Source organism: Rousettus aegyptiacus, unplaced genomic scaffold (genome assembly GCF_014176215.1).
Source record: "Rousettus aegyptiacus isolate mRouAeg1 unplaced genomic scaffold, mRouAeg1.p scaffold_m13_p_4, whole genome shotgun sequence".
Classification (NCBI taxonomy): domain Eukaryota; kingdom Metazoa; phylum Chordata; class Mammalia; order Chiroptera; family Pteropodidae; genus Rousettus; species Rousettus aegyptiacus.
Window position 1 is genome coordinate 53,381,803 of NW_023416307.1, and position 23,599 is coordinate 53,405,401.

Genomic DNA, 23,599 nt, shown 5'->3' on the forward strand with positions numbered 1-23,599 from the left:
CAGACTGGAAGATTTCTGTCCCCAAATGACCTAGTTAAACGATTTTGACCTGAGGAAGAGTAAATGAGAAGAGTGCAGGTTGTTGATCTCTTGATCAAGCAGCCGGTTGTTTATTTTGCTATACAAATCCAGGAGCCTAACAGCTGTCAACTGGTGTCCTTGAAAATCTAAGCGATTTGACTTGTCTGGGTGGGGAAATGAGTCACCGGGAACACAATGAAAGGACATCTGCCCTAGGTTCATATTCCCTGGCAGCCACGAAAACCAGGTGGGGTCATGTTGCTGCCAGAAGGGCAAAAGAGGTGGGAAGAGAAGAAAAAGAAGGGTGAGCGCTCTACTTATCCTAGGCTGGTAAGATCTGTTGCAGAGTAAACGATCTTGGAGCCACATTTCACTGCTCCGAGCCTAACAAAAAAAGTAAACATCTAAAATTCCAATATAGTTGGAGGAAAGCGCCAAGGCGGAAAGGAAAGCCCTGACTAGAAAACGAGAAGCAGAAAAGAAGCTAAGAAAAGACTACATTGAAAGAAGGCTAAGTAAGGGAAGACAGAAAGAGCCGCGACCGAGACCACGTGCTTGCCTTTCAGAAACCCCGGAATCAAAACAAATCTGCGTGGTCAGGCCCAGCGCGCGTCACGTGTCTTTTACTTGAGCGGCGCTTGCGCTTGCGGAAGAGGCGGGTCGCGACCGCTGCGAGTCCTTCCTGTGCGGTAGCTTCTGAGTCGGGCTTTTGACCGTCCTCAGATCCCGCTCGTGTTCGTCTCCGCTTTATTTTTGGGTTTCGGGCGGAGCTCGCATCTTGCTAGCCATGGCGGCAGGCCCAGGGGCGACCAGTGATACGTGCCACGCAGCTAGAGCTGGCGGGGAGAAAGGTAGGTGCTAGACTGAGGTCAGACCACGAATCAGTATGACCCTGTGCCAACTTTCTCTTGGCACCTCTCATGTGGCCGTTTGGTCTAGCGTTTATCCCCAGTTTCCTCTGGCCCTGCATTAAGCTGTGATGAAAATTATTTGTATTCTAGTGAACGAGACATTCTCAAGTTGTAGAATCCAGATTTTTGATCATTGTTCAGGCCCTGTATTCCCCCCTCGCCGTCCCCCGTCCTACCAGTGCTGTTTAACTCACAACATTTTTTGAATATTACAATAGATTAAAATAAATTTGTGAGATTAGAGCCCACTCTTGAGGTAAATGGAAATATCTAGGACCTGTGAACAGAGATTATAAGCTTTTGTTCAATTTAGAGAGCAAGTAAGGTTTGGAGGCCCATGAGCTAGAGATCCTTGTTAGCCTTTATTGAATAATTGCCCCATTCCTAGCACTCTCCTGGGAACTGTCACGGGATCCAGGGACTTTTGATTGTTTATAACAAATCCTCTTTGAGTAAAGAGGCCTAGAAAGAAAAAAGAATTACTAAGATATGTGATAACGTAAAAACTATCAGTAGTACACAGTGAGGGCTGTCACCAGCAGAGAGATCCGAGTGGGAAAACAGGGCTTCAAGGAGGGACTAGTTTGAGGTGGCGTTTATGATTGGATGAGATAGTGACAAATCCAAGTGGTAGTGATGGAGAGTCCTGGGAAGACAGGAAGCAGGAAAGCACAGGATAGATTTGGTTGGAGATCAAATAGTCATGTTTGCCTAGAGGGGGAAATGACCAGAAGAAACAAATGATAACTTTGTACTATTTGACTTACTTTTATAACTCACTTATGTACTCCAAGGAGACAATTCTTGAACTTCATCTATACTTCAGTTTATGGATCCTTCCATTTTCTGCCCATCTGTACTCGCTAATCCAATTGAGAGTGCATGTCATAGTTTATCATTATGATCTCTCCCTTGAAAATATACTACCTCTTGTCCCTCCTTGCCTTTTATTCTCCTGGCAAAACCCACATTCTGAATGAACCAATTTTTTGCCCTCTACATCTCGGCTGAACTTTGCTGGAAAAAGTCTTGGACAGATTGATAACACTATAAAATGAAAATGGTCAACCTCAGGATGGGCCTGAGATCTTTCTGATCTTCTGTTTCCTTTTCTAATGATAGTTCCCCAAGCTGTATCTTTTCTTCGATTCTTTATTTCTTTCAGCGGATGACTTTGCAAGTCAGGTCAATTCTGCATCTAATCTGTCTTTTTCCTCCACTTTCAGACCCTTGTCCAAATTATCCACATTTCTTACCTAAACCACTACTATATTTTCGGGCGCTGTGTCCATTTCATATCTTGTACCCCTCTAATTCCTTCTCTGGTCAGCAGCAAAAAGTGACACTTCCTTAAAATTCTTAAAATTTCATTGTACTTCAAACTTAAAATAAAATCTGAAGTCCTAACCATGGCCTACAAAAATCCTTGGTCTGGGCTCTGCTCTTGTCTCCAGGAATATCTTTTGTCACACACACCCTTCCACATAGCTTTTCACATAGCTGGTTTCTAATCTTCAGGTTTCAGAGTATGTCACCACCTGAGACTTTAGCAGACCAACCAATTTAAAACAGTCATTGTAGCTTACCCCGACCTCTAACTCTAGCTGTTCTACAAATACGGCATGCTGCTTCCTTCATTTCATTTACCACAACCTGTAAATACTTGTTTATTATTGTTTTTTCCATTAGACCTTAAATACCTTGAGGGCAGGACAAATATTCACCACATGTGCCCAAACAGCAAGTACAATGCCAGGCATAGCAGGCAATGGTATTTGTTGACAGAATAAATAAGGGAACGCTGTGCCAAGTCCAGAGGCAAGAGGAGAAAGAGCTTGGCATGGTCCAGGAACTGAAAGAAGTTGATATGAAGTGTGGTGAGAGAAGAAGAGGGATCCTGATGGGTACCTTGTACCAATAGTCCCCAACCTTTTTGACACCAGGTACCAGTGATCCTATGAGACTCTAAGGCCTGATGATCTGAGTTGGAGCTGAGGTAGTGATGCTAGCACTAGGGAGCAGCTGCAAATATAGATGAAGCTTCACTGGCTCACCCGCTGCTCACCTCCTGCTGTGTGGCCCAGTTCCTAATAGGCCATGAACCAGTACTGATCTATGGCCCAGGGATTGGGGACCCCTGCCTTATACCAAGTTAAAGAATCTGGACTTTATGACAGTGAGGAACCTTTGAAGAGTTTTAGGTGGGGTAGTAACGTTATCAGTTTTATTTTTAGGAAGATCACTCTGGCTGAAGGGTGGAAGATAGAGGGAGAAAGACTGAAGGACAAGGTACTTCATCGCCCTTAGTCTCAGTTTCCTCCTCTATAAAATGCATGAATATTGTGAAAATGAAAGATAATTGTAGATCATGTAATATAGTATCTGGCAGGAATTATGTATTCAAGAATGGTAGCCATGTTTTTTAATAGAAAGTGCTGGCATTGGTGACTGGCTGATGTTGAAACTGAGAGAAAAGAAATTGGAGATATCTGAAATTTTCCGGCCTGAGAAAAGACACATAAATTAGGAACCCGAAGAAAGGAGGTGATTGTGAGAGCACCGTTGAGTTTTAATGTGAATTCATAGAGTTTAGGTTTGGAAGGATGCTGCAAAAGATGTCAAGCATGCAGCAGAGGAAGGGGAGGTTTTTATTTTTTATGATATTCACATACCATGAATTCACCCTTTTGAAATGTACAATTTGATGGTTTTTATTATGTTCACAAAATTGTGCAGCCATCACTACTATAATTCCAGAAAATCTTCATCACACCGAAAAGAAGCCTGCTACCTATTAGCAGTCACTCTGCATTTGTCCCCCTCTCCAGCTCCTGGCAACACTCATCTACTCTGCTATCCGGATTTGCCTATCCTGGACGTTTCATACATATGAAATCATACAATATGTGGCCTTTTGTGTCTGGCTTCTTTTACATAGCATAATGTTTGCAAAGTTCATCTGTGTCATAGCCCGTATCAATACTACATTACTTTTTATTGTTGACTAATATTCCATGCATAGTATGGGTATACCGCATTTTGCTGTCCATTCATCAGTTGGTGGGCATTTGGGTTGTTTCTGCTTTTAGGCTACTATGACTACTGCTATGTACATTCATATTACAAGTTTTGGTATCAGCCTGTGTTTTCAGTTCTTTGTTCATATAGCTAAAAATGGAACTACTGGGTCTTATGATAATTTCATAATTTCATATTCTTGAGGAAACTGGTGATTCTTAATCTTGAAGTCCTAAGGAAGGAAAAATCTGATTAAGGTATGGATTTGCTCCTCTAAAAAATATAGCATGAACACACATTTTTGCAGGTGACTTCAATTCTTGTATCAAAGGATTCTCAGAATCATATCTGTGGAACTTTGAACTCTCTTTTAAACTATCATTCTCCCAGGAAACAACCTTTTGGTATGACCACTTATTACTGTTACAAAGTAAGTTAAATGAGCAAAATCCTACTGGAAGAGAAGGCTTTGCTTTAAATTAGATAAGGCTTCTGTGAATAAAGGGTATGAAAAATCCACACACTGGATAAATAAATGTGAAAGGATCAGTATGGTCAGTGGAGTGATAACTATTGTTGGAGTCATAGAAAAGTTATTTTTGAGGAAATTTATTACCATTCCATTATCCAAAAATTTGAATGTACACTATGAATAGGAGACTCTTTCATACAATGAGGTAGAAGACAGTCCTTGCCCTAAAATAGCTTCTAAATACAGTTTGGGGAAAAAAGACACAGATAAAAAGAATGGTAGTATAGGACATATCCACAAGGCAGGGAGGTGATTAGATGGGATGTAAACATTACACATATTACGTGCTTTGGGTGCTGAGGGGAGAAAGAACTGATAATGGTTGGATTGTGTTTGTGCTTCCAAGGATAATTTGAAGGTTTGGTATACAGTCATGTGAGGGGATATGTTCTGAGAAATCTATTGTTAGGCAATTTGGTCTTTGTGCAAACATTATAAAGTGCACTTACACAGACCTGGATAGTGTAGCCTACTACACACCTATGCTATATAGAGCCTATTGCTCCTAGGCTACAAGATTATACAGAATGCTACTGTACAAAACAACATGAGGTTAAATCAAGCACAAGAGAAAGCGATACAATCAAGAGAGGCAATAAAGATGAGGTGTGAGGTTGCTGCCGGTGTAATGTGGCATAGTGTTTTACAGTAAATTATATATAAAAGTGGAGAGAATACACTCTAAATGATAAAAACTATATTATAGTAAATATATAAACCAGTAACAAAGTCACTTATCAAGTATTATGTGCTATACATATTTGTATATGCTATATTTGTATACAATTGGCTGTGCAGTAGGTTTGTTTAAACCAGCATCACTGCAAACACATGAGTAATGCGTTGAGCTACAATGTTGAGATGACTGCGACATCCTAGGTGATAGGAATTTTTCATCTCCATTATAATCTTAAGGGACCACTGTCCTTCGTTGGCCAAAACATCATTATGTGGCTCATGACTGTAATTTGGCTATGGAAATGAATGGAAGAGGCCATTTCTGGTGAGGTGAGGCCAGGAATAGAGTGAATGGAGAAAAGACCAAGGCCCAAGGTATATAGGGGTGGGTAGGGGAGGGGAGTGAGGAAACTGATTCTACTAGAATGGAAGTGTGGCAGAATATGCAAGTGAAAAGGAGGAGGATTGTGTCAGTTGAGACCAAAGCAGGGCAAGGTGAGCTAGAAATGTTGAAATGAAAAAAAAGGGAAATCATGGATTTCAGTTTTCTCAGAAAAATAGAGTAAGGCACCACACAGAGTGAGGAAATGGAGAGAGATATTGGGGATTTGAGAGCGAAGAAGCTTTGAAATGGTTGCAGTGAGGCCAGGGTAATTAGAAGTCAGTGATAGTGTGATTGGGAGCAGGAAAGAGAACATGTGGAGGTGAGCATTAAATTGTGGAACTTGCCCTTTTATTTTGAGGTTGTTTCTGATTGTGTGCAGTAGTTCTTAGCAAAAGTGGAGAAAACAAATGGTCATTTCATACATTGCTAAAAGTAAGATGTGAATTCAGAAAAGATTTATTTAGCATCATTTTATGCCAAGCACTGTGTTAAACTCTAAATATATGAAGTTAACAGGTTGCCTTCAAGGATGTGACATAATTTGTTTGAAGTAATGGGTTGGAAATTATTAAAAACAAACATGGGTTGAGTAGGCAGAGCGCAGAGGATTTGGGGGGCAGTAAATATACTTCACATGATATTGTAATGATGGATATATTTCATTACACTTTTGTCCAAAATCATAGACTGCACAACACCAAGAGTGAACCCTAAGATAAACTGTAGACTTTGGGTGATTATGATGTGCCAGTTTAGGTTCATCCTTGGTAAAAAATGTATCATTCCAATGAGTGATGTTGGTAAGCGGGGGCACACATATGTGAGAGGAGGAGGGACATGGGAAATCTCTGTACCTTCCTCTTAATTTTGTTGTAAGCCTGAAACTACTTTTAAAAATAGTCTTAAAACAAACAAACATGAAACTACTTATTGTTAAGAATCAACCGAAATTCTGACTATGAGATGTTTCTTCCAGGATCACACATTGGTTGAAGCATTTCAGTGCAATTAAAAATTACAATTCTTTGAAAATGATTCTGTCTTTCAGCCTGAAGATATTATATTACTATTGGGCTCTCATAGTTTTATATCCAGGCTTGTGCCTTGATGAAGAGAAGGATGAATCTTTGCAACTGTTCTTGCAGTCCTTCCAAAGGAAATATCTCATTCCAGAATTGTACGGACTTGAGTTTCATATACAACCGACACTCCTACATAACTTCAGTTAGGGATGCCATACTCTCCATGTTATTCTTGTTCTCATTTCTAAAAAGGGCAGGGGTGAGGCAGGGGAGTTTAAAGAAAAACAAAAGCCTCTGAGATCTCAAAAATTTTTTAAATTCCCATGATAGAACACATGTGTAATTCATGTGTAGCTAAAATACTTTATATTTAATAATGACTATTAGCAAAATAATACTATTGAATATTTTTTAATGATGGTAAAAAAAAAAATAAAGTTTATCATGTTTACCATTTTTAAGAGTTCCGTAGTATTAAGTATATTCATACTGTTGTGAAACAGATCTCCAGGACCTTTTCATCTTGCAAATCTGAAACTGTACCCAACAAACAACTCTCCTTTTCCCCTTCCCATCAGCTCTGGTAACTGCCATTCTACTTTCTGTTTCTATAAATTTGACTATTTTAAATACCTCTTATAAATGGAATAATACAGTAGTTGTCTTTTTGTGACTGGATTTTTTCACTTAGCATAATAGTCTTATAGTTTATCTACGTTGTAGCATGAGACAGGATTTTCCTTCCTTTTTAAGTCTGAAAAATCTTCCTCTGTATAGATAAACATTTGTTTATCCATTTGTCAGTGGACATTGGTTGCTTCTGTTATGAATAGTGCTCCTATGAATATGGGTGTGCAGATATCTCTTCAAGATTCTACTGTTGAATATTTTTGATGAAAAGATGAAATAATCAGTTTGTTTTGGATTATGGAAAATTTACTTAGTGGAAGCTGAAGAGATGGAAACATTTTGGTGGAAATTTTGAAGATACTTTGGAGCATTTTAAAGAGCTTTAGTCTTTGAGACAACATTCTAGTATTCACTTCACTTAAAATATAGATTACTTTTTCTTGCTTTAGGTTTAGGATCAGTATTACTTTAAGCTTATAAATATTACTTTTGAGCTATTTTCTGGCTCCTGAAAGATTGCATCGAGGAGGGGAAGACGATTTTCTGGATTAACTGGGCAAGAGTGACATGTAAGAAGATGGGAAGAAGAGGATGGTACCTGTCCAGCATCTAACTGTCTCCTGTCCCTGGGTGAACCTGTTCAGTGTTCACCACCAATCCAAGCGTCGATATTGGTCATAACATCTCAACATTTCCAATTGTGGTTTCTTCTGTGGCACCACCTTCTAGACGTTAAAATTCAAAGGGTTTATAACTATTCATCATTTTACTTAAGCATTGTAGTAACTTTCAGAACTTTCTCAGTTTGTATTGACATTTTAAAATAGTGACTATAAAATGAAACATTATCTTTGGTGTAAGTTTTACCATTCATTGGTTCTTTAGTATAAATATTGCAGTCATTTTATTAAGTAATATTTGTATAATTCCATCAGTGTTTTTCTGACATGGCCCAATGTCTATTATTTTTTACCTTAATATCTACCATTCCTAATATCTGCCATTCCAGAGGTTTTCAAATTTCTTGTATGTTTATACAGTAGTTGTCAGACTGATGAAATCATCATAGGCTTATATTGATGGATTTAGAAATGAATTAGCTCACCATGCCAGGACATAGTTTTTAATTCACGCTATGTCACTGTGGTGAGTTTCTGTATTGTAACTTGTGCCTTACTCTCATGTCACTTTCAGAAAGTTTTTGAACAAGATTGAAAATTAGTAATTTAAATATAATAGTTATTAAAATGTCTATTAAAATTTTATGTGACATGAGCATTAGTTAATTTTAATTTCAGAATCTTTGTCTTTGTTATATTCTATCAATATTTGGAGAGTATTCTGTAAACTAGTGTTAGTACACATGGACCCAGGGAAAGTTCCGGAACTGAAAATCTACCTCCATAAGTGGAGGGCAGGGAAAGACTGAAGAAAGAGGCTGACCAGTTAAGTCTGATAATTAATAGTGATTATTAAGAGAACTTTACATACGAGGAGCATCTTGGGCAGCTGCAGGATGAAATGGATCACCCTACCTTTTGGCAAGTGCCGAAGAATTATATAGGATAAGGAGTGTGTGTGTGTGTGTGGGGGGAGGTAGTGATAGGTACTAATATGCAAATGCTACCAGGTATGGGGAAATTACATGCTTGACTAGGTCAGGACAATGGCTTGTTCCAGGAACCAACACATAGTGGGAAGCAGGGGGAGGTGCTGATTTTATGTCAGAATGAACATAGATTATGGTCAGACAGGCTCTAAGGAGAGGTTTTCAGTAAGCAATCTCTGTTCTGGCCCAGGTCCAGCTCTCGGGTCCGGCAGCGGTCATATCAGGGAACAGTCGCTCCTCTATAGTTTGGTATATTTTCCTTATTCTCATCTTGAATTCTAAATCTCAAGTACAGTCCATGCCAGATATTGATAGAAGCCAGATCGCTAGCAAATTCATGGAAATTAGGTTTCAAATGGTCTTTTACTTTGCATTAATTAAAGAAAAAATTACTGAGAAAAAGGCAGTTAGTTTGCTTTTTAGTGGGGTTTCACTATCTCCAAAGAATTGGTTGTAACCAGGCTGTAATAAATTATCTGAATACCATGCTATATTTATAGGGAGAAAAGTCTTGTGCAACACTTAGATCACTAATCTGTTTTTTCAGCAGTTTCCAAGTCATCTAATTAAACACTGCCATTTTCTGCAAGTTTAGATCTAAGTACGCTTATCCTTTAAAGGCTGTCAGAGTTACCTCATAATTTTTATGACTCTGGAAATACTCCTGGTGTGGAATGACTGGGTGCATCCCTAGGCTATTTAATTAATACAGTGTAGATTGCATTTTTTTAAAGGAAATTGTAACACAAATTCATTAATTTAGTGGCCCAGTTCATTGTTGAGTAAATGATCAGAAACCAAATTAGTTTTATCTTACAACCAGCTGATTGCTTTTGGCAATCAGGCCTGAAATTCTGTAAATATGCTGATTTCCTATTATGGTAAGTATCCTACTGCTTTGTACTATATATGCTTTATATACTTTATAGCACTTTTCATTCATTTAGCAAATGTTTAAACATTTAATAAATTCCAATGCTGGGCCAGGTGCTTTTTCAGTAAATTTCAGTTTTAGAGTCTCTTATAACATTTGGGATTTTTAGATCAGATCTGTATCTATATATCTATATTTATATATATGTGTATATATATATATTAAATTTAACCTTGTGTTAGAGGAAAAAATATTTATTTACTTCTTTGAAGCTGTTCTGTCAAAACACTAGTCATGTGTTTCTAATGCCCATGTACTTATTTGTGGAATGGTGGCTAGACATGTCTTACCATGTAAGAGAACTGTTTTGAGAACATTCAGAGCTATATGATCTACTGGCTCTGACTTAAGATAAGTAGAATAAATAAACTCCCTACTCAGAAAGGACTGGTGCTTTTATTTATCTCTGCCCTTTAAAGTTCTGGAAGTAGAATGTCGACAGCTTGACTATTTTACAACCTTAGAACGGAAATAATGCTGCAGTAGGTCAGCCTAAACATGCAATAGGTGAGGGCACTTTTTAGGGATGTTAACAAACAAAATTCAACTGAGTGAAAATTAAAGATCTTATTAGCCTCATTCAGTGATTCATGAATCAGGCAACATTCAGATAGGAAGGAGCTCTGAGGAGCTGTACAAAATGAAAGACTTTTATTGGCAGATGAGAGCTGGGAATAAGGAAGTTATGTTAGCAAAATTAGATTGGTTGTAACAAGGTCACTTTACTTTAGGGGACTGTAGGGATCTATCGGGCAGATTATGTCACTAGTACTGACCAGGTGTTTCCTGGTCAACTGGTTTAAGATTTAATTTCTGAGAAGGACTGAAACTTTACATTTTAGTCTGGTGACCTAGGGCTTAACATAAACAACTCCATTTTGTCTGTTATCTTGTTTTTAACAGGGCGAATATGGTTGTCCTTGAAAATGATAGCCTCAGAAGGTTATACAGTTATAAGCTAATAAGAGTTTTGACTATAATAGTTAATTTTTCATGAAAGGATTCAGGAGGTAGAATTTTTCTGATGTTGGCTCAGTGGCACAAAGATAGGCATCTTTGCATTCTTACAGTTGAGTTTGCAATTTCCTGGGTCTTTCTTTTATCTCTCAAGATGGATAGACATTATGTCCGTTTTCAGGTAGAAGATAGGAGAGGAGGGCAATTTCCAGAGATGTGAGATATAATACATATATACGTGTGTGTGTGTGTGTGTGTGTGTGTGTGTGTGTGTATCAAAGGAGTCTAGGAATTGTAATTTTTTAGCCACTTCCGTTGCCCAAAGTTCTGTTAGTAAGGAAAAAGAAAATGGGTATTGGGATGAAATAGGCAACTAGCAGTCTCTAATACAGGTATTAGTACTTCCCCCAACACACACACACAGACAAACACATCCCAAAATATTCTTCCCTCCCCAATTGCACACATGGATTTATTTTTTATGAATTGATCTAAAGCTTTCCCAAACCTATTTATCTTTTTAGGTTGTACTATCTCTCCTGAATTTTTAGTGCTAGTGTAAGTTACTCAGTTTTAATTCTCCGGAAGCAGGATCGTGCAGTGGGAAGAGCACTAGACTTGGAATCAGGGAACCTGACCTATAGTTACAGCTTATCACTGGGGTGTTGAACTTTGACATCTGAGCTTCCATTTCTTCCTTGGGAAAATGGTAATAAAATACCTTCTCGGCCTCTATTTTACATGCTTCTTAGAGGATCACATAAGAACTTTTATTTTAATGTATATAAAAGTATGTTGCAAATAGTAAAGTGTTTTATGAATAAATATGTGATACTGTGTGATGAAGATGTTCAAAACCAAACTCTTCATCTTCTCAGCAGAATGAGCTGTTGCTTCTAACTTTTCTCACATGGTAAATCACAAAGTCTGGAAACTTCAGCCTTCCTTATAGCTGCATCTGCCTCCAACCCCACATCTCTTTGATCCTAATAATCTTTGATATTATTCTCTTAGTATTTCTCCATGTCTATAAACTCTGCCTTCCTCACTGCCACCCCTTGTTGTTCAGGGCGTCAGGGCCTTATTTTCACACTTCTTACTAGGCTGTTGCAGTGGCTGTCTAAATCAATTCCAATTCCTACATCTCCACACATTTCTACAGAGCCCTCATTTTAATTGTTAATGGATATAATGTACCATGGGAGAATATTTAGTAAATATTTTTCTACCTTAAGACATTAGGTTATTTATATTTTGAGTGTTTACATTGTGGAAATAGGTATTTTATATGTATATATATGTGTAATATATGAATATGTATATAGCTTATGATTACTTTGTTGAAAGCAAATTTCTGTAACTTGAGTTACTAGTTTAATGGGTGGTCGTTTGCGACCCCTGCTTCATTTTCCCAGTTTCCCGAAGGTAGTTTGAAATTGTGTGCCACAGAGTATTATCAGGAATGTATTGTAGCTTTTCATAGTCTAGCAAAACTTATAGAAATATATAATAAGATATGCCGGTTGTCCATTTTCATACACACAGAATCAAGGCATTCCAAGTCCAGGAAGATTCAGTGCATTGCAGTCTAGGTAACCTTGTACTTAAATTTACAGGTCAGTATGTGTTCAGACCTTTAATTTATCATGTGTGTCAAGAGTGAAAAAAATATCTCAAGGAAAGATAGAAAATTTTATTCCTTGTCACCTCCTGTTTTCCTTAGCAGGGCTCTTCAATACTTAAATGTCACCTACTGATAGACTTGGGGCTTCTTTAACAGCGGCGAGACCCTGAGTGCCTTTTCCTTACTCCAGGTAGCCCTTGGCCCTTCTCCATAACCTTTCTCTCTAAGCATCCACATTAATCTCCTCACTTAAGACCCTTGACTGTGTAGAAGGTGACAGATTGGTCTCAGATATTGACCTGAGTCACTTCACCAAGGGTTTAGGGAATGATTCTGAATTTTTGCCTTCATCTGAGAAAGGAAGCCAAATTTTCCTTTTTCTTAAAAGCAAGCCTTGCGTTCTACAAGTACAAATGACTCAAGTTCCTGATGAGTGATTTCTCATCCCTCTTTTATCAGAAAGTTTAGAAGAAAGTTGGATGATGAGTTATTTATGAGCTTTTCTTAATTTTTTAAGTTAAGTGTAATTACAGATTAGGTAACAGCGAAATACAGGGTTTAGCCGATTGTTCCAGAGAACCATAAATATAAGTATGAAATTTGTTAACTTTAACCAAAAAACTTTCATCTTAAGACGTCTTTAAGTAGAAACTTGTTTTATGTAACAAATACTAATCTTTACTATCCTAACCAGAATTTGTTGATTCAGTTAATTTGTTAATTCTATGATTCAGTGAAATTTATTGAAGTACTCAGTTTGTGCATATCCCCTGTACTGTTTATAGATCCAGTTGAAGATAAGAATCCTAGCACATTTCTTATCTTTTTAAATCTTGCAATGAAAATCATTCTCCCTTTCCCATTGACTGTATTAATTCAGTGGTCTTTTTGGTATAAGCATGTGATATAGCAAGTAGAATTGTTGCTGACTCCAGCAACTCTAGCTGTTCTAAAGTAGTTTCCATCAGCATTTCTTACGTACTTCTCTATTTAGAAAATTATATTTTCAAAAAATTACATCTTTAAAAAAAATTACATCTTTTTAAGTTTAGGGTTGAAAAGCCTTCTTTAAAAACATTTTTAATGTTAAAAATTATAAATATTTTCCAACATTTAAAATTTGATGAGAAAAATCATTTAAGAATTATGGTTGGTTATATAAACAATAATAAGTGATGTGTAAATGTAGTATAATTACACAGATTTACCATAATGGAAACGATATTAGCTATTTTTTATATTGTATGAAATAACTTTATAGTTATCTATTCCTCTGTTTATCTCTTTCTCTAGTTGAACATGTCAAACCTTTTACACCAGAGAAAGCCAAAGAAATTATCATGACTTTACAACAACCTGCAGTCTTCTGTAACATGGTTTTTGATTGGCCAGCACAACACTGGACTGCTAAATACCTTTCCGAGGTCCTTCATGGCAAGCAGATACGATTCAGAATGGGAATGAGAAGCACAGATACAGGTAGGACCACTAGGAATCATCATCATAATATCTCTTCAATAGCACTTCCACATTCCCAGCAGTGGTTTCTTTATCTCTAGAGAATCCTTTATTACTAATTCTCTTTTTGACCATTTGCAGATAAGGAGTATTTTATTGGAAGTTTTAGAAAGACAGTTTGTATTAGATTTTATTTTTTAGAGTAAATGACTAGTTGTTTATAACCTCATAGAAAATATATTTGTCCACATACTGTGATTCGTTGAATGTGGTAGACATTTAATAAATATTTGTCGACATGCTATTATTTCTGTTCTCTTGTGACTGCAAAAGACCAATACTGATCTAATAGTCATTTCCACTTTTGACTCATGTAGAATGTGTCCTGTTATTTGTGGCTTCAGGCACTATTTATAGTGTTCAGCCTTGGTTGAAATTTTCGCTCTCTGCTTCATCAGCTGCCTGACCTCTGTTGTATTACATAACTGTAAACCATAGGTAAAGCTGTTCTCTTAAACAATTAGATTTGCCAGCTTGCTCTTCTTCCCTGAAGCCTTGTAACATCTTGGTTTTTTGCCTTGTAATCGGATAAAGCAGTTATTATTAACTGTAAAAATAGTTAATTTAAAGGAAAGAAGTAGTGCTGTTTTCTAGTCTAAAAGAGTCTGTAACTATTGTCTGGCTTCAGGATGTGTGTTTAATTTCTACTTAAATATGGGTAAGTTTGGTAGTCTAGAAATTCAGTGTTTTAAGTATTGCTGTTAAGTGGCTCTATGAATATCTATTAATAACTACGAAGGAGCTGGAAAATTACCTAGCTTCTTCAAGCCTCTTTCTTTCACATTGACCTTCTAGTAAATCTCATAGAATTATTCAGTTTTTGGTGTCTTTGTGCTCTCATGACAGGTAAAGCAGGATTAATATACTTGAAATTCTTCGGCATCTTGTTCTAATCACAGACTGAAATGATTATTGTATTTTAAAATTAAATACTAGGCCAGCAGCAGCCACATAAAAATCAACTTGTGCTTTTTCCTTCTTGATTGTAGTCAAATAAATCTTCTACTCATTGAAGTGTTTGTTAGACAGAAATTTTTTCCACATTCTGGTTAGACTACAAATACAATACTACCACTAATAGCTAATAGTTATTGAGAGCCATTGTGTCAGGCACTGTTCTGAGTGCTTTATACATATTAACTCTTAATCTTTTTCAAACCCTCTTAGAATGGTATTATTATCCTGTTTTATAATGAAGCACAGTAATTTGACATTTTCAAGTTAATACTTAAGCATTAAAGAAAAAGGAAGTAGATAGGCTTTGCAGTTGCACAACTCCTCTGAGTTTTTATCTAAAGATAACTTGTTCTTTTATAAATTCAAATAAAATTCACATGATGTAAAATTCATCATTTTAAGTAGACAGTGGTTTTAGCATATTCACAGTGTTGTGCAGCCATCACCATTACTATCTAATTCCAGAACATTTGCATCACATTGTAAGGCAGCCCAGTACCCCTTAAGCAGTCACTCTCTATTCCACATTACCTCCAGCACCTGGCAACCACTAATCTACTTTGTTTTGATTGATTTGCTTAGTCTGGACCTGTCATATAAATGAAATTATACAATATATAGCCCTTTGTGTCTACCTTCTTACACATAGCATGTTTTCAAGATTCATCCATGTTGTAGCATGTACCTACTTCATTTATTTTGATTGCTGAATAATGTTCCATTGTATGTATATATGCCATTTTCTTATCTGTTCTTCAGTTGATGGACACTTGGGTTGTTTCCACTTTTTGGCTATTGTGGATAATGCTGCTATGAACATTTATATACAAGTTTTTTTGGACACGATGTTTTCATTTCTCTTGGGTTTCGACCTAGAAGTGGAATTGCTGACTCATACAATAACTGTGTTTAAATCGTTTGAAGAACTGTGAACTGTTTTCCAGAGCAGCTGCCCCCAGTATATGAGGGTTCCAATTTCTCTATCCTTGCCAACATTTATTCCATTTTTTCATTCTAGCCATCCTAGTGAGTATTAAGTACTACTATCTCATTATGGTTTTGATATACATATTCGTAATGATTATTGATGTTGAGCACCTTTTCATATGGTTATTGATCATTTGGATATCTTCTTTGGAGAAATCTCTTCAGATTCTTTGCCCATTTTCTAATTGAGATGCTTTTAGCTTTTTGAGTTTTTGTTCGTTTTGTTTTATTGAGTTATAGAAGATTTTTTATGTATTCTGGATACTAGACCCTTATCAGATAGATGACTTCCAAATATTTTCTCCCATTCTGTGGGTTGTCTTAATAATTGTTCTTTTTAAAGTTGTTCCTTGAATATAAATATAGTACTTCCACAAACAGTATAGGATAGTGGTACAAAAGAGGGGTCTCCAGAGCCAGATTGCATGGGTTCAAATTTTGACTTACAGTGTGACTTTAGGTAAGTCAATTAACTTCTGTATCTTAGAATTGTTTTCGAGATTAAATGCATTCATACACTTAAAACATTGAGAACAGTGTCTAGCACATACAAATGTTCTTTAAAGTTATAAATAATTAAAAATGAAAGTATGACTTCCTCATTGTAGAGAATGTTGGAAAAATGAGAAGATAGATCCAAAGAAATTTAAAAACACGTGGTTTTATTGTCAAAAGATAAAAACACTTTGTCCTATTACCAAAGCGTACGTATGTCCATCAGGCCTTTTTGTATTTTTAAAATAAAGTTGTATTAATTTTCACAGCCTGTTTTTTTTTTTTAATTAACATATTCTGAGCAGCTTCTCTTGATGTTAAATGTAACTTTTAAATGGCTACCTAATGTTCCATCGTATGGTAGTATGATTTACTTTTAAAAATTCTCCTATTTTGATTAGTTGCTTGGAAGTTCTAAATTTATAAATAAGACTGTAGTGAAAATCTTTGAGAATAAATCTTGTTCTTTAGGATATATTCTTAGAAGGAGCATGACTAGGTCAAAGGGTATGACTATTATCATCAGTAGCAGCAATGTCCATGAAGCTCCTTACACAAGAAACCTCTGAGTCATTTTGAATGCCGCTCTTAACAGCGTCTGGTGACTTGGTGACTCACACCCTAAATATCTAGTATCCACATGCTTCTCTCTCTCCATGGCCATCCTCTAGTTGAGGTTACCCTGCTCTCTCTCCTCAGTAGTTACAGTAGCCTCATTGCTAGTCCCTGCACCCCGTGCTTCCCTCCTAGGCCTGTCTTCATACTGAAACCAGAGACAGTTTTTTTCTTAAAAATATTTTTTATTTTTAATTATAGTTGGCATACAATATTATATACAACATAGGTATACAACATAGTGATTAGACATCTATATAACTCACAAAGTGATCACCCTAACAAATCTATACTGTACATAGTTATTACAATATTATTGACTAGTTCCTTTTCTTATACTTTATATCTCCATGACTATTGTGCAATTACCAATTTGTACTTCTTAACCCTGTCCCCCTTTTTCACTGACTCCCCCAAACTCCTCACATCTGGTAACCCTCAGAATGTTCTCTGTAGCTATGAGTTTGTTTCTGTTGTTGTGTTGTTTATTTTGTTCTTTAGATTCCATATGTATGTGAAATCATATGGCATTTGTCTTTCTCTATCTGACTTACTCCACTCGACACAATATCCATCACGAAATATCTTTTTCCATCCCTTTACTTTCATCCGTGTGTCTTTTAATCTGAAGTGAGTCTCTTGTAGGCAACCTTTGTAAGGGTCTTGTTTTCTTATCCATTTAGCCACCCTATCTTTTGATTGGAGCATTTAATTCTTTTTCATTTGAAGTACTTGTTGATTCATCTGTTGTTATTGCCATTCTTTATTCATATTTTTGATACATTTTTTTTCTTCTTAAAGAAGTCCCTCCAACTTTTCCTGTAATACTTACTGAGTTGGTGGTGATGTGCTCCTTTAGCTTTTTCTTAACTTGGAAGCTTTTTATCTGTCCTTTGATTCTGAAAGCTTTGTGGATAATCATGGTTGTAGGTCCTAGGTTTTCATCACTGAATATTTTGTGCCCAGCCTTTCTGGCCTACAAAGCTTCTTTTGAGAAATTGGTTAACAGTCTTATGGTAGGTAACTAATTACTTTTCTCTTGCTGCTTTTAAGATTCTCTCTTTGTATTTAACCTTTGGTATTTTAATGATGATACGTCTTAGTGTGGGCCTCTTTGGGTTCTTCTTTGGGACTCTCTGAACTTCCTGGGGTTATATGGCTATTTCCTTCACCAGGTTAGGGAAGTTTTCCATTATTATTGCTTCAAATAGATTTTCAATTTCTTGCCCTCTTTCTTCTCCTTCTGGTACCCCTGTGATGAGAATGTTGTTGCACTTGATGTTGTACCGAGGCTCCTTAAACTATCTTCATATTTTTGGATTCTTTTTTCTTGTTTCCGTTTTGATTGGGTGTCCTGGGCTACCCCATCCTCTGTCTCAGTGATTCGATCCTCTGCTTCATCCACTCTGTCGATTCCCCATAATGCTGTCTTCATCTCAGATGCTGTATTCTTCATTCCTAACTGGTTCCCTTTTATGTGTTCCATCTCTATTTTTATGTTTTCTATCTTTTTGTTAAAGTTCTCACTGAGTTTATCTACCTATCCCCTAAGTTCATTGTGCATCCTTATAACCAGTGTTTTGAACTCTGCATCTGGTAGATTGCTTGTCTACATTTTGTTGAGTCTTTTTCTGGAGTTTTGTTCTATTCTTTCATGTGGGACATGCTTCTTTGTCTCCCCATTTTGGCTGCCTCCCTGTGTCTGTTCCTATGTATTAGGTAGGACTCCTAAGTCTCCCGGTCTTAGTAGAGTGGCTTTAGGTAGTAGGTGTGTGTGGTGCCCAGTGGCACTGTTCTGGGAGGGGTCCATCTGCAGGACAAGTTCGACCACAGCCTGTGCACCTCTGGAGCCACCTGGTAAGAGTCACCAAGCAATCCGCAGATGGCTGCCACCCATGCTGGGTTTATAGGTGCTTCAAGAGGCTAAGCCAGTAACCTAGGTTAGCTAACACTATTGCGGGGCTTGGGGCTGCTCAGTAAGAGGTACAGGGCATGCCAAGGCCAGGTGCTGCTTCTTTGGGTTGTGTGAGCCTTTGAGAGATTTTGTAAAGTCTTCAGCAAGAGCCAAGACAGGCCATTTGAATGGAATAAACCACTGAAAGTGGCTTGAGTGGGCCCACAAGTTGGGAGAGGCGGAGACTCAGGGAACCACCTGGGCAGAGGAACTTGTGTTGTCCAAACTGATGGTGACGCAGATATGGTTGTGCCTACGTCTGGGAGGGCTCGACAGAGGAACAGTGGATACTGCCAGCACTTCTTCCTGGGAAAAACCTGCCCCTCTAGCTCTGGCCCTGAAGCCAGATGACTCAGTGTCTCCCCATATGTCCCTGGCATTCCTCAAGCAGCTGCCCAAATGCTGGAGATCAGAGTGAGTGAGTCTGTCAGCAAGTAAGTCCAGGCGTGGGACCTTTAAGAGAAACAGCTGTGACTCCCACAACCTTCTGTCTCAGCCGCAGCCTTCACTGGTTTTCACAGACAGAGGTTATGGGAACTTCTCTTCCTGGTGCTGGAACTTTGGGCTGGGGACCCTAGTGTAGGGCTGGGACCCCTCACTCCTTATGTGGAGGAGGGGCCTCTGCAGCCAAGATAACTCTCCTAAATCTCCATCGCCACACACAGTTGTTGGACCAGGCCAGGCTGTTTTGTGTTTCCATGCCTCCTACCATCTTGAGGTGAGTGAACTCTTCTTTTTGTCCCTAGCTGTAGAGCCTCTATTCAGCCAGATCTTAGGCGACTCTGCGTGCTGATTGCTCTGTAGTTTCATTATAATTTTGGTGTGGTTGTGAGAGGAGGTGTGCACAGCCTCTACCTTCTACGCCATCTTGACCAGTCCTGCTGAGACAGTTTTTAAAAAAACAAATCTTGTCTTATTTCTCTGCATAAAACCCTTAAATGGCTTCCCATTACCCTTAGGCTAATGACCAAAAATTTTGTGGTGGCGTAAAAAGTTCTCTTTGTCTCATGAGCTTAATCTCTTTGCTTGAGCTCAGGCCAAACAAACATTTCTTCAGTTTTTGTATTTCCAGAAGTTGCTTTTTCTTAACTCAGGGCTTTTGCATATGTAGTCTAGCCATTCTCTCTTCCCATTTTCTCTTACCCCAGTTTTACCTAGTTAATTCTTCTAACTTCAGATCTTAGCTCATATGTCATTTTCTCATGGAAGTCATGCCTGACCACACCTCCCTCCCCCATCCTGCAAATTAGGTGCAACTATTAAGTTATCTCAGAGCCCCTTGTATTTCCTAAAACATTTAGCACAATTATAACCACATGGTTAGTTATGTAAGTAAATGTCTGTCTTCCCCTCAAGAAGGTCACCTTTGTGAAGGCCATGGGTCGAGCACCTAATCCAGATATTTGTGGAGTGAAAGAATGAAAGGCTATTGATACTTTGGTCAAATGCTTTACAGAAAGCACTTTTAAAAAAATAATCTTAACTGATAGGTGAAATTTGGTATCTCCTGATTTTAATTAACATTTCTTTGATTATTGGCAGTGGCGAACTTGTGTTTATGTTTATTAGTAATTTGCATGTTCCGATGATTGTTCTTTGACTGTTCTTTATTGGGGTTTCAGGTTCTTGGGTTTTTTAAAAAGTAAATTCCTTATATGCTAAGAATATTGTATTTATTACTAATATGTTTTCCAGTTTATTGTTTGCCTTTTAATTTTGCTTCACATTTTTACATTTTTATATAGTTAAATACTGTTTCATTAATATTTTTAATCTTATTTGTTTTATTTAGAAGTTTCTCTTGTATCCTGAGAATAGATAAATATTTTAACATTTTCTTCTAATGGCTTAATGATTTCTTTTTTATATTTACTCTTTATCTGTTCCATATTTATTTTGGTATGTGGTATTCACTGACTTTTTTTCCAGATAGTTAATATGGAAGTATTAATACCTTTTCCTTCAGTACCATTTACTGAATAATCCTTTTTTCTTTAACTTACTTTAAAACCATCTTTATTATTTTACTATATTATTATGTATTCCAGCATTTGTTTTAGGACCTTGAATTGAGCTATCAGTTTTGGGGCCAGTAAAGGACTTTAAAAAAAAAAAAAACCTTTTAGCAACTGGTATATGTTTTAATGTTTGAAAGAACAACTTATCTGCTCTCATTACTCATCTTTCTCAGTATTTTCTTAGATATTATTTAATTTTATTCCTCTAAATGAATTTTAGAGTTAAATAATGTGCTCACATTAAAGAAATCGTGTTGGAATTTTAAATGAAATTGTTAAATGCTATAAATTAATTTGGACTCTACCTTGTGATACTACAGTCTCTTGCTACATTAGAACATGTTCTCTTCACTTATTAAGTTGATTGTATCTCAGTGTAACTAACGATTTAGAGTTTTCATGTAGGTCCACAAATTTCTTAAGATACTGTAAATTTTTCATAGCTATTATGAGGAATTATTTTAGCCTAATATTTTTCTAACTAGCTGTGATTGGTGCATAAATAAAAACCATTTATTTTTGTATGTTTAATTTTTATCCAGCCATTTATTAGTGTACATTTTAAAAAATTTATTCTTGTGGATTTTCTAGGAAGACAGGCTTGTAATTTTATAAGCAGTGAAAACTCTGTTTCCTTTCTATTGGGTTTATTTCTTTTTTCTGTTTTAGGCCTGGGTTAGAATTTTTTAGAATGCTTGAAATAATAGTATTAATAATTAGCATATTTGAATATAATGTATCTCTTAGTTTATTTTAGGAAGCAGTTAACATCACATAGCACTTTAAAACCATTATGGATCAAATTCATTTGATCTTAGCTCAAATGTCATGTTACCAACATTTGCCACATATGTGCTCAGTGGCAACACTATAACTCAGCTGGTAGTAATTTGGCAAGCAGTTTTAAAAATAACCCTAAACATTTGGAGATAGGGGGTGGGGTGATGATCAGAAGTTTTACTTAGTACCCACATTCAGTGCAGTGTTTCTTTTTTGTAAAATGGTGAAGTCTAACAAAGCGGACAAGTATTTGTTTCCCTGATGTGCAAAAAATATTTTAAAACTCCCTTTTATGAGACTTAAAAGCAAACTCCATTTAAACACAATTTCCAAAACCTGGACTGGGTTGAGTTTCTTCTTAATACTTTGACAGTAAGTAGGATAAATGTTGTAGCTACCTAGGTTACTTCAGTGTTAAATGAAAGAACAATAACAATAAAGTTAGAAAGGAATAATTCCATTGCATAGAATAAATAAAGAAAAACAATTGTGGAAGAAATTGTCATGGAAACAGAATGAAAACAGTATCTTTGGTGCTGCTACTACTAGGAAGGAGTGAAAAGATTCTACTTTGAAATTGCTATGTAAATAAAAAAGTCTGTCATCTCCACGCCTTCCATTCATTGCAGTTTTCCCCGACAGTAACAGTTCTTACATGTAATTTTTGCACTTTTAGATTTTCATTTTTTAAAGTACAGAACTTACTGTGAAAGAAAACAAAATCCCCTGATGAGGCTGCAGTGTAGACAAGCCTGTGAAAACTGTCCTTAAATGAAAAGTCTTACCCTGTCCACCCCAGGAACAAGTGGCTTAAGTAATGACTTTAGCATTCAGTTGGATCAGTTGGATTGAACTCTATGAAGTGAAAGCTCACAGGATAGTGTAATGTCTTCAGGCTTACCTAGGAGTTTACTGAAATGATTTAGAAATGACTTCAATTTCCCAGCACCATGCAGCTTTCTTGCCACATGGGTTTTTGTTTCTTAAAAAACTCTACGTACTCCTATGCTGTTGGCAAATTCGTGATGATGATGTTGATAATATTAAGAGCTTCTACATATTAATGGATTACCGTTTGCTGTTCCAGGTGCTTCTCAAACATCAAATTTAAATACTTCTTAAATATGCAGATTTTTATCTTTTATATAAATGTACTGTAGTGAAGTTTTTCTCCTCCGAGTCAGGTGACAAGTTGATGAAGTAGATGAATTAAGATGACTCTTTGACACACACCCTTCCCTCTGCTATTTCTCTAACATTCTGAGGTTTTAGGAAAAGGAGAGGAAAGAGAAAAGATAATTGGGATAATCCTAAGCAGTTCAGGGAGAAATGGAGGGAAAAGATAAAAATCGTTGAAAGAAGAATTTGAATATCCTTCTCCTACTAATTCAGCTGACTTTTAAAGGGCCCCAAGTAAATATATGAATGAATTATATGAAGTACTAATAATAGTGCATTTTACTGAGCATCTGCTTTGTCAAGCATTGTGCCGATTTACGTGAATTTGATCTACATCCTCTCTTGAAAGAATTTTATACTTTGCAAAAGAAATCATAATCAGATTTTTTGAATATTAACTTTCCAATGTACATTTAAAATATTATGCTCGTTACAAAGAATTTTATTTCATCACTATTTAAAAGAATAGTTCTTGTATAAATAAGTCACACCTGGAATAACAAACCACTGTGAACAGAGAATAGACTTAAGCTTTCCTGATCAACCCTAATCTCTGGTGGTCTTTGCCTTTCCTCTTTGTCTATGACACAGAATTTTGCATTTAGTTATATGAAGCCTCAGATACCCTTTTATTCTGGTTAAAGCTTAATCTTTGTCTAAATATATTCTAAACTCAAGGGTATTATCTATTTATGTTCCCAGAAGTCTGAGCACAGTGCTAGTTACAAATGAGGCACTTAATAAATGATTCTGAAATAAGTTAGTAAATGAACAG

General features: G+C 36.7%; 1 protein-coding gene across 2 annotated transcripts in view; it reads left to right on the forward strand.

Annotated features, from left to right (window-relative positions):
• The first annotated feature begins 685 nt into the window (after nucleotides 1-685).
• Nucleotides 686-23,599, forward strand: part of HSPBAP1 (HSPB1 associated protein 1) — a 47,745-nt gene continuing 24,831 nt past the window's right edge. The window contains exons 1-2 of one of the 2 annotated variants that reach the window (XM_016159362.2): nucleotides 686-872; nucleotides 13,615-13,800. In XM_016159362.2, coding sequence (XP_016014848.2) covers nucleotides 809-872; nucleotides 13,615-13,800 — 250 coding nt within the window. In that variant the 5' untranslated portion in view covers nucleotides 686-808. The remainder of the gene's footprint in view (nucleotides 873-13,614; nucleotides 13,801-23,599) is intronic. The other variant, XM_016159364.2, reaches the window with a different exon arrangement.